This window comes from Patagioenas fasciata, chromosome 1 (genome assembly GCF_037038585.1).
Source record: "Patagioenas fasciata isolate bPatFas1 chromosome 1, bPatFas1.hap1, whole genome shotgun sequence".
NCBI lineage: Eukaryota > Metazoa > Chordata > Aves > Columbiformes > Columbidae > Patagioenas > Patagioenas fasciata.
In genome coordinates this window covers 90,869,329-90,881,449 of record NC_092520.1, presented here as the reverse complement: position 1 = coordinate 90,881,449, position 12,121 = coordinate 90,869,329, and the positions used below count along the sequence as shown (strand labels likewise).

At 39.9% G+C, this 12,121-nt stretch overlaps 1 protein-coding gene across 4 annotated transcripts in view; it reads left to right on the top strand.

The window, feature by feature from the left end:
* The window catches only part of GRIK1 (glutamate ionotropic receptor kainate type subunit 1), a 172,444-nt gene that overhangs the window by 83,649 nt on the left and 76,674 nt on the right, over positions 1 to 12,121 (top strand). For all 4 annotated transcript variants that reach the window (XM_065862613.2, XM_065862614.2, XM_065862615.2 and 1 more), the window contains exon 2: positions 11,633 to 11,800. In XM_065862613.2, the coding sequence (XP_065718685.1) occupies positions 11,633 to 11,800 (168 nt within the window). The remainder of the gene's footprint in view (positions 1 to 11,632; positions 11,801 to 12,121) is intronic.

Below are 12,121 nucleotides of genomic sequence, written 5' to 3'. Positions count from 1 at the left end.
GTAGCAAGGCTATATTCTCACATGTCAGGACTGCTCTCCAGCTAGAGCAACCTTTTCAGGACTTCAGTCAAATGAATCTATACATCTTCCTATGGGTCATCTTGCTGTCATAGTGCAGGAAAAAAATAAAATGGCTGCACATACCGTATTGATTGCTACCTTCTGGAAAGTCTGAGATCTTGAAACCACTGCAAAGGAAGGTGTTGAAGTATTTTTTTTGCACAGATATACCTCCTGTTCTAACCTAGTACAAAAGCAGGTGCCAGAAACCCTCTGAATTCAGTTTTCCTCACTATTCTTCTAGACAGGGTCTCTATTGCTCTGTTTGACTCAAGGTTTCCTCAAATGTAAGGTACAATTGCTTTGTATCTGCAATAAATCTTATTATAGTTTTTGAGCATTCTATTACATTTCAGATGAAACCAGAAACAATCAATAAAAAAAAAAAAATTCTAGCAAGTTCCACAGCTCAATGCCATCAATCTTTCAGTCTTCATTCAACCAGCTTTCTTTCCATTGTCCTCATCTACTTTTTCTTTCTCTGAAATTCATTTTGCATTCCTTTATTCCCTAATATAAACATTGGGGTTCCTTCTGCTTAACTTTCATGTTGCCTTTCTATCCCTTTCCATTTTCAGAAGTGCCTTGTAGTCCAGCACATGATCAGCAATTAATATGTCAAGATGTCCAACTGTCTCAGAGGGAAATCCTCTGACTCAGATATGTGGGAAAAACATATCTATGAAGTAGTGCTCTGAAAGATTTAAAAAGACAACAGAAAGCAAGTTTATCTTCCAGTGGGACCATTTAAGTTGTTACAGCATGGTGGGAGAGATGCTCAGGCATGAGACTACTTGATCAAAACTTATTAAAATCAGTAGAAACATTTACTTCTTTCAGTAAGGTCTTATTTCTCCTAAACAAAATGATGGGGGAAGTTTAAAAACCTGTTATTTGTTGCTGGGAGCCTTAAAAAAAGGGAATAAATCTACCATTTCTGCAGAGTCCCGGAGCATTTTTGCCGCACGTGTTATGCAGCAGAATCATCACAGAATCATAGAATCAAAATATTCTGACTTGGAAGTGACCCACAAGGATCATCAAGTCCAGCACTTGTACCCTGCATATGAAAACCCCACAGTTCACACCATGTGTCTGAAGGCATTCATTGTCCAGTCTCTTCTTGAACACTGTCAGGCTTGGGGCCGTGACACCTCCCTGGGGAGCCTGTTCCAGTGCTCCACTACCCTCTGGGGGAAGAACCTTTTCCTCATGTCCAGCCTAAACCTCCCCTGGCACATCTTCCTGCCATTCCCTCAGTTCTGTCACTGGTCACCAGAGAGAAGAGATCAGTGCCTGCCCTTTCTCCTCACCTTGTGAGGAAACTGTAGCTGCCATGAGGTCTCCCCTCAGTTTCCTCTTCTCCAGGCTGAACAAACCAAGTGATTTTAGTCTCTCGTCATACGACTTCCCCTCCAAACCCTTCACGAATACTGTAGCCCTGTTCTGGACACTCTCCAGTAGCTTTATATCCTTTTTATCCTGTGTTGCCCAGAACTGCACGCAGTGCTTCAGGTGAGGCCGCACCAGTGCAGAGCAGAGCCGGACAATCACCTCCCTGGCCCGGCTGGCAGTGCTGTGCTGGATGCACCCAGGACACAGGTGGCCCTCTTGGCTGCCTGGGACACTGTTGGCTCATGTTCAACTTGCCGTCGACCAGAATCCCCAGATCCCTCTCTGCGGAGCTGCTCTCCAGCATCTGTGATTCTGCGATCTTGTCGCCCAGACTGTATGTACAGCCAGGGTTGCCATGTCCCAGGTGCAAATTTGGCACTTGCGCTTGTTGAGCTTCATGTGGTTGGTGATTGTCCAGTTCTCCAGTTTGTTCAGATCCCTCTGAGAGGATTATGGCAAAAGGCATGGAGCTATGCATGGATTCAGCTGAAGTCAGTATACGGTTAACAAACACATTGACCAAGATCTTTAACTAAAGGAATGGCTTTATTATTTCCTACTCCTAACTATTGTTATGAGGATTTTGACAGAACTCATACTAAGCCAAAAGGTTTGCCTGAAGCACTTAGAGCAGGAGATGCACTGGACAAGGGTTTCCTTGCTGGGCTTTAGGGGGTGCACCTCATGACAACACTGCCCTGTTTCATGGGGTTAGTGAGCAGCTCTGAAGAGAGCAGCTCAATTCATAGCACACATCCTGATTAAAATGGGGTTCTATTGAAAGTGAAGGCTTGATCTGCCATGTACTTTTGCAAAGCCACACTCTGCAAAGCAGGCCAGATCGTGTGCATGGGCGGAGGGGAAGTAGGGTGCCAAAACTCTGTGTGTGCTGCTTTAGCCAGTGCCCTGCTTCTGGGGAAAACACCTCACACAAAATCTAAGCCTGGTCTCTGCAAGGCTCATCTGCCTAATTCTAGCTCCAAGAAGAGAAAGGAAACAATTCTTATTCCCCTCCCCTTGCTGCATGGCCAAAATAGCATCAGATGTGACCCAGTGTTGCATGTGTGACTAGGTAATTAGAACCAATTTTCTCCTTCTCCATTTTTTTCTTGTTTGAAATTAATGCTGCGAGGCATGAATGGCTAGTTTTCCCAAGTAGGAATTCTTATGTTGGAGGAAGAACAGCAAACAATATAAATAACATATGTATTATCCTGCATTTTTCAGTACCTCCTGACTAGTGTCTGCATCAAGCCAAAACAATAAAATACAGGCAGCAAAACAATAGTTTTTCTAAAGTTGTATCAAATACAGAGTTTTTATCTCTAAAATGATGCCTTAGTTTCCAGCTAGTGCTGCCACTGTATTGCAAGACATACCTAAATCAGGTCAACCATTTTTTGCCTGTTAAAAAAAGTTCATTACTTAGAAATTCTATAACATGAATCATGCCAACTGAGCCTTTGGGAAATATCTCCAAACTCACAAGTTGTCCTCAAATAAATCCCATTGGAAAAGACAGATCTTTGTATTTTAATAAGCTCAGCTTTTTATGTACGTACATACAAACATACATATTTTCATCCCTCTGCTTTCCACAGGATAAAGGCATTGCTGAATGCAGAACCGTGCTAAAGTGCAGATAGTTATATAAGCCTGGCCCTGGGTCTCACAGAGAATGTTTCAGATAGAGAAATGCTTTAACATTTTCTATTTAAGATCTTTTCCCTCTTTTGTACTCTTCTTCTCAATCTTTAACTAGGTCTTGTTTGCTGTGAGTTATGTATGATAATAAAAGGGGCTTCAGCTCTTTGGCAGCCACAGAACTCACACCTGTCTGCACAACGGCTGAAACCAAAATGTAATTTCAACCGGTTTCATCGCTGTGTAATTAAGCACTAACGATGTTGCATGAAAATAACAGAAAGGCTAAGTCCCTGTGAGAGTTCAGTCTAAATCAAGCAAATTTTGAATAAGCCTGCAAAGCCTGACAAAACATATCTCACCTCTTGTTAAAGCTGAGAGCAAAATATTAACAGAAGCGACTGGGATACAATCAGATCCTAAACACGTGCCCAGAGGTGGCTTTCAGATGTGTGGTTTCAAACGTAGGAGATACTGAAATTGGCAAATATTCAGTGACCTTTCCAAAAACAAATCTAATCTTCTTAAAAACAACCCTCATGTTTGCTGAATTTGACACCTGAGTTGCACACACTTCTGTCATTCTTTGTCACGTTTCAGGTCATGAACCTGTCCCGTGTTTCAGATTTCCAGTTCTACCACACAGTTGTGGAAAGGAAAATATAATCATCATCCCAACTCCCCAAGGTCAGCCCTGCTCCAAACTTTCAGTTTGGTTCCAAATTTCTTGCAGTCTGGAAAGGCTTGCAATCTACAGGGAAAGCAGAGCAAAGAAGTGCAGAGATGTGGTTAAGGGAGGCAGGAAATCCTGGTGAGCACCAGAGCAAGATATTTGCCTTTCTGTGCCCACGGCCTCTTCTTTTATTTTAGGTTCAAATGGCTGAAAATAATGAGGGTAGAGTGTAGAATGGGCTACGGTATGGGCTTCCAATTTTGATTGAAGTGCATCCTAAAAGGAGAAGCCCATAGACAGATGATGAGTTACAGAGGGAGAATGATCCAGACCCAGGATCTGGCATAGGCCTTGAAATGGCAGTGACATTTGACAGGGTATAACAATCTGGAATTAATAGAAGGCATGCTGGACAGGAACCAGGCTGGGTGAATGCTAAGATAGTTAATGCCGAGGTAAAGACAGGGACTTCAAAAAGGGTGGGAATAAGCTGAAACAGAGCATAATGTGTGGAAGCTTTCCAAAACAGCTTTTGAACAGATTTAAGAGGGAGTGATGGTAGGAAAAGTTGCTCAAGCTCTCAGTTTCACTGTCTGTAAAATGAGGATGATAATAGCTGCTTAACTCAGAAGTCCCTGTTGCAAGGCTAAATTCACCCGTGCAAAGAATGCTAATGTGTTCGGTTTGCATCCTGTGAGCCAAATGCAAAACCCATGCATCTAATTCCATGAAAACCTGGGGGAGTAAACCCACTTCAGTCTGGATTCATAAATGTAAAATGCAATTACTGTTTGTTATAGAATTGTGATAATTAGTGATTCTTCCTGAGAAACTTTTTTGTTGTTGTTTAATACACACACATAGCAAAGTAGTTTATAGGTCACGTATAAATTAGAGGTAATAGCCAATTTCTGGGCTAATCTTACACAGTCAGTAAACTAACTTTAAAAAGACAGACACTGTTAAACGGTCTGCTAAAGGTAAGCCTCTAAGTAATAACTCATTTGATTATTCCTTTCTGGTAAGATGAATGCCCAGACAGCTCTGTAATGAGTGCACTTGCTCTGGCTCTCAGGCAGATGCCTCATGGCACAGGAAACTGTCGTCTGGTAAGAGGCAAGGATGGAAAAAAATGCTTGGAGGGGATTTCTAGTAGCAAGTGCTTTTGCTCCAAGTGGCACGCTTTTTAACTCTGTAAGAGGACATCATCTGGAGAAAAAAAATCTTCCTAAGCACTGTTTTGCTCTGCCCTGTTTCTTTTTGAGCCAACAGGTCTACCCCCACCACTCTGCCAGCCTCGTTGAGCTCCAGAAGTATGTGTGAGTCCATAGCCATCCTGGCAGCACACTGATGTGAGTCTGTATCTACATTAACAGAGCGCAAGGGCAAACTGCATGCTAATTCGGCTTTATAAATCTCCTCCATTAATTTGGCACCAGCAACAACTTCTCTTTCGGGAAGCCAGTGGCACATAGCTGCAGAGTCATTAGGATTTTAACTCTCATTTCTCTTCAGTGACTGGCAGGTGGGTTTTAATGAGGTCTCATGGACCTCCTGGTATTCAGATGGTGCTGTGGAAATGAGGAGAGGCTTCTCAAAGCATAAATCCCCCCAGGAGATAGATGTTCAGATGTTTCTGGAAATTCTGCTAGCAAATCACCTGCACATTGTGGTGCTGGATTGCCTTTGAAAGCTGTTGGTGGCTCGAAGCTTCAGGGATGGAGCAATGACATCCAGTGAGCCCTGTGTTTCCACAATGCTTATTCAGTGTCATCCTGTGCAACAAACACCTCTCCAGGTGGAGGAGACTATGAAACCAGGACATTCTTGGAGCAAGAAAAGGAAACCTGGACATCAACCTTGTAGAAGTAAAGTTTTGTCCTTAACTGGAAGGAGCTGTAAGCCATAGAAAGTCCCATTTTTCTCTAGTAAAGGGAAAAATACCTGTGTCTTTATGAGGAAAATCTTAGTTGTTTGCTATATTTTTCCTCTGCCATTCTTCTTAGTCTGTACCTTTTAATATTTCAATTGTTTTTTACTGCAAGGTCAGCATGTTTGTTTTCAAACATTATTCTCCTAAAGTGTAGAACCTGAATAAGAACATAAACAAATACAGCTTTCAGGATTTTTAACGCCTTCTGTTTCTCACTTTAATTTCTGTCAGAATATCAAAATAATTCTTCTTAATATTAATATGGCTATTCCTGGAGTCATATGCATATATGAATAACTGAGCTATTGTCTTTAAGTTGCTGGGACTGCTGGCTATAGGAAAGGGATGGTATGCTGGGGGATAAAAACCTGGCAGCAAATAAAAATCTGAGCAATATATCTTTTAAATCTCATTGTTTCTGGTAGTTTGACTTATGGTCCTTGAATACCGTATCCAGTATTCAGCAATTTCCCTATGCTGCTGGCACTTTCCACTGGTCAAAAAGTAGAGAGAAATATGTTAGTGATAAAGAATATAATTAAAAATATCTGGAGGACAGTTCAATAGCTGATACACAGTGGTTTCTGGTGGGAAAGGGAGGTCAATCGCTGATGCGGTGTGTAAGTGTGGACATGGACGTGCCATGGCGCTGCCTCACACAGCCACCAGTGAGTTGGAGAGACTTTTAACAAATTTAATTGGGAAATTTGAAATTTATCCACAAAGATAATGAACACAAAATATCTCAGAGAAAGATCTACATCTGAAAAAAACCAAAAACAACACTTTATTTGGCCTATCTATGGTGACCACTGGGTCTCACTCTGGTTTAAGAGCAGAGCATGGTTTTTCTCTTTCAGTCTCCTTTAGGTGTCAGAAGGAAATAAAGACCATCCTCAGAAAGCATGGAATTGTAACACCTCCGTTTTACAGGCTATCAATACTGTCTTTCTCTGTAAGCCTACTTCCATTTTATCTTGCCTTCTGTAGTATGTTAATAGGAAATAGCAAATAACAAAAACAAACAAACAAAAAAAACCCCCACAAACCAATGCAATAAGACACTGTTCTTATGTTTACTATGGAGTAGGTAAGGAAAATCTCTCTGCAAGTGGGATGTAGCTTTTTAAAATATTTTGAAAAGTTATCATTTTACTTTGAAAGCATCAAAGTGATACTACTGACTGAAATCACAGTAATTCCTTCAAGGCTACTCAGGCAATTCTACCTATAGGTGGCTAAAAATATGCTACATCAGCTATATCGGGACTGAAATATACTAGTGAGATATTTTGCATTGAGGAAACTTGACCAAAGAAGCCCAGGGAGACAGGTCGATAACTGCCATCAAAAAGGTCAACAATTTTTAGCTGTTGCTGTTTATGAAAGGTTTTAAAACAAGGACAGAGAATTTCTCCAATAACAAGCTTTTGAACTCTGCCTTGTCTTGAAGTGTTGAGACCCATTGAGAGGTATGGAAATTGATTCAGCGATGACCTTTTCTAAAACTCTCTCAGTCTGTGATGATCCCTTTAAATGGAAACATTTGCTTGCTCAGAAGGACTGGAGCTGCTTTTTCAGGTGTGCCTACTGAGGTGTGCTTTTGTGTTTTGACATTTTACTTGCTGTAGATTTTTTTTTTTTTTTTATCTTCAGAGGATGAATGGGGCTGATGCTTTGTCATTGTCGTCAGTCTGACTCACATTCCTCACTTCTCTTTGTGGAGCAGTCACTCATGTGGCTCAGCCCTCATTCCTGTCAGAGCAACTTTAGCCAAGTAGTCATTTTCCTCTTACTTTGCACAGCTAAATTCAAAGTAGGGGCAGAGGTAGCATTTTCCTTCATTCTCACAGACATCACTTTGTAAAGTAAATGCTGGGTTCTCCCACCAATGTGTTCACACGTGGTTGGCGGAGAGTTACTCCGTATGCACAAAAGATCAGGTAACCTGTATCTGGCATTGCTCCTCAGCTGTGTGTGGTAAGACAGCCTCTGGGAGGTGTTGGTGAAGCAGAGCAACCCCGGCACTCACCAGGTTTTGCGTAGGCAGCTTCCTGCTCAGGTGTACAATCCCACCCATCATGGGGGCAGATGTAGCACCTGTGCAGAAGAAGGTTCAGGTCTGCTGCTGACCAAGGCTAAGAAGCCTTTGGCTGACTGAAACTGTTGCAGGTTGTCTCTACTACCTGGCCAAGTAATTGAGAAGGAGGGGAAGGAGGTGGAAGAGAGGACTCAAGAAATTAAGCTTTGTCCCATGTATGTGCTACCAGCAACCTACCTTGAAAGCCAGCACTCGTTTTCATGCTTAGCAATAATAGCCTAATTTCTGGAGCATCATTTACATCTTGAGAGAACGTAATTTTTTTTTTCATTCCCTTGTAGAATGCTGTGGTTAATTTGTTTTTAAAATGTTGTACAGTAATTACTTTATTTAAATGAATAATCTGACAAACCAGTTCTTAATCAGATTTGTCACTTTGCTGTTTCTCTTTTAACCTGGACCTTCCAATAAATTCTAAGCTTGACAGTAAGTCATCAGTAGAAAACAGGAGAAGAGAACCTGTTTACTCAATTGCTAGATTTCATTAAGGATGCATGGATGGAAACAAAACAACACAGAACATCCAGATTTTATCTACTGGCTTCTTTGTGATGCAAATGTATAAACTGATTTAACTATTTTTTACACATATAGGTCTAACCAGAAAAATCAAGCTCAAATAAGGAGCAGTTCAAGCTTTTAAAAATGTAACTGTCCCAAATTTCACTCACAGTGAGCAACCATTTCCTCATGGACTTTGTTCATGGGCAGCAGAGCACCACTCTGTGTGTGTACTTCAGCGTTTAATCAGGCCAACATTCAGTCAGGTGAACATTTTCTGACTTTGAAGAATGACTTTTGTGGTCTCAAATCTTCCTCATCCTAGTGGGGAGGGGGAGCACTAGCCTTCAGAGACTCTAAATGGCACCTTATTCAGCTGAACTAAATCCCCCATGTAAAATAATGAGCCTCTTGACTACCTTTCCCTTTCTGACACCAGACCTATGCAGAGTATTTCACCAGCAAATTAAAGTATGTAACCAAAGTTGCCCATAAGTGCTAACTGCTATGTTAACATGTACAAAAGGAAACTGGAGAATATCTCGAACAGCTACTAATGTACTGATTACACATCTGACTTTCAGAGAGACCTATCTATATATTTGACATGTACATGACAGTACATATTCAATTTTGATTAGTTTGCTTAGGAAACATTTCCATACAACATTTTCCCTCTTCCTATCACTCCTTCTTTCCTTCCACTCCTTCCTTCTGCGCAATGATCTACTCTTTTTTAAAAGGGACCAAGCAAAAATTTTGCAAAATTCTGCTAATGTACTATAAATAGTTCATGGGTATATTATGCATCAATTAAAATTAATCTCCATTTAATAGGTAACTGATTAGAGGTGTGGAAAAATTTCTAGCCCTAAAATGAGAAAGTGCTCGTGTGTGTATAGGTATGAAGGTTACCTCAAGGGTGGTTGAAAGAAGTTGTTTTAATTTAAAAAAAAAAAAAAAAAAAAAAAAGAAAAAGTAATACAAGCACAGTACCATAGTAATTTCCAAGATAGAGAAGATTTTTTGCCAAGATCAAAGGATAAGAAACCTATCCTATTGAAAGTGGGGAGAGATGGTGGTCACTCTATCTTATTTTAAAGTTATCTCAGGCTATCTATTTTAGTCTTAGACTTCCACCTTGCCTTACAAAACAATGTTCTGCTAATTCCAGTAGGAGTTCAAGCAAAATACAGCAGTTGTATCTTGCTGGCGCAAGCCAAGCTGGCATTATAGCTAACTGAAAATACTTGTCTTTCTCATGTGAAAGGAGATAAAGAAAATTTTATTTGACCACAAAAGTATTAAACTTGTTTTTATTGTCATTGGGATGCAGAATTATAAGATCTGGAAGAACATGCATTAGATTTTTTTCCTTCTGGTAATCCTATAGTTCATAAATCTATAAAATCCTGCTGAATCTTAGCATTCCACATGAGGTTTTACATTTGGTTTCAAAAACAGCAATTAAACCTTTTCTTCAGCTATTTCTGTGTGTCACAGTCTCCTGTAATCATTTGTTGTTTTATGATGGAGGGGAAAAAGAAATCAGAAATTCTTTAAGGTTCTACTACGTGCATATAGTAAATGAGAATGATATATAGTGAACAAGAAAATTGCCTAGTTGATAAAATTGCTTAAGTCATGTTAAGGTATTGTTATACATGGGTTTGAGAGGTAATATAATGCTGTGTATTCAAGAGTAGCTAGAGGTTACATTGCCAGCTTGGATTTGATAGCCTCCAGTGTTTTCATTGCTGAGTTAAAATTCGAAACAGGTTTTAATTCTACTGTATTCCCATTTTCTGATTGTCAGCTAATGACTGCACTGTTCCTACACTGGTGACATCAAAATTGCAAGAGATTGCAGAGCATTAGCTGAATACATTCTGATGCTCAGAAAATATAAAGTGATATCTAGGACTGAAATTTCACATGGGGAAATGGGAAAATATGTAACTGAGAAATCCAAAGTATTCTCTAGTGACTTGCACTAAATGAGTAAATTATACTTGCAAAATCAAGTACTGAAGCTGGAGATTGCTGTTTAAAGGAGCTATTTTTTTTCAAATTAGCTGTGTTTGTTATGCATTCATCAAATCCCAGTGCTCCTAGACAGCCTGAATGTGTTGTTGGCATAATAAAGTCTCTAGAGGCTAGTAGGAGTAGACATCCCAGTGTAAGTGGGACAGCCTGTTGACTTGAAACACAGCCACCTTCCATGTCTCAAAGTACGTGCCAAAGCATTCCGAACGCTTCCAAAATTCAGATTGGTTACTTAAAGGTCCTCTTTTGGAAGACTTGCTTTCAGGTTAAAGAAAAGCTCAGATTCACCTCATTTTTTAAAAAGGGAAAAAGAAGCATATATCATTTCAGTCTGAAATGTAGAAGTTAAGTTCTGAAATATTGAGCAGCACTCATAGAGCAGTCGCCCAGCTGGGATTGCACAGAATGGGTTGGGACATGTCTTTGTTCAGATAGTTCAAGGCAGGTGTTGGAAGAAGAGTCTATATATGATATGAATATGATATGAATATGACATGAAGTTGAGAGCAATTGTCCTAGATCCTGTGCTGTCCTTGGAAAGAGACTTTTAAACCAGGGCCATCATAGTACTGGTAGACACTACACGACTGGAGAGATCACCTGACACTTTGGCACAGAGCTGAAATCTTCTGTGGGAGCAACGTGTGGCTCAGTTATGTTCCGCATCAACAAGTTCAGTTCATTCAGTAACGAACTTCAAAAAAGTAAAAGTACTTGCCTTTCTGTGGGCAAACTGAGAAATGGCCAACAACATTGCTTAACATTTATAAAATCAAAGCTCTACTAAGACATTGATCTTGAGTGGAATCAGTCCATTTCTGCTCAAATTCCTAAGTTGCTTCTGAATGTGGATCTCGTACTGCCAAGAAACGCTTCAGAAAACATCTCCAACACATCCAAGTTTCATCTCTAAACATAAGATTACATTGGAATCGGGGGAACGAGACTCATTAATATCACTACTTTCATTAGTTGGAAACTTGATAGAAGTTTCCACAAGCATTTAAAAATTTTCTTTTGAAAAGCCTGAATAATAAACATGCATCATCTTTCACAGATGTTTGTCTAAGCAACATTCATAATATTGAGTTAACCTACAGTGACATTGTAGATAAAAACTAATGATCCAATATACTTTTGCTGTAGTGCTTTCAACAGCAATTTTAACTGTTTTCCTTTATGAACACTCAGATTATTATTGCTCATTATTTATTTTTATCTTTTTATGTACAGTGATGAAGAGATGAATAATACTCCTCATTTATCTCTGTTTCAACAGGAGGGATATTCGAAACCGTGGAAAATGAACCTGTTAATATTGAAGAATTGGCTTTCAAGTTTGCAGTCACCAACATTAATAGAAACAGAACACTGATGCCTAATACCACATTAACCTACGATATCCAGAGAATTAACCTTTTTGATAGTTTTGAAGCCTCAAGAAGAGGTAATCATCTTAATTATTGTGTCAGAACATACATGTTCTATACTACCTTTCCCCAACTTGATCTCCTTTTTCGCTCTGATTGTAAGATATGAACAGTAACATAAAATTCATCTTTCGAAGTCATTTAAACTGAGAATGAAGCTGGACTTGGACTTATCTTCTATTTTCTGATAGAACACCTACATACTGTCCACATGCTAAGAGCTCCAGATGGAAGGTGACAAGTCCACCCATTTTTCTTTCAAAAAATAGATTTGCCACCTGGAATTCTGTAGAATATGATCACGGACTAACAGGGAGCATAGTGGCATGTCACAACCC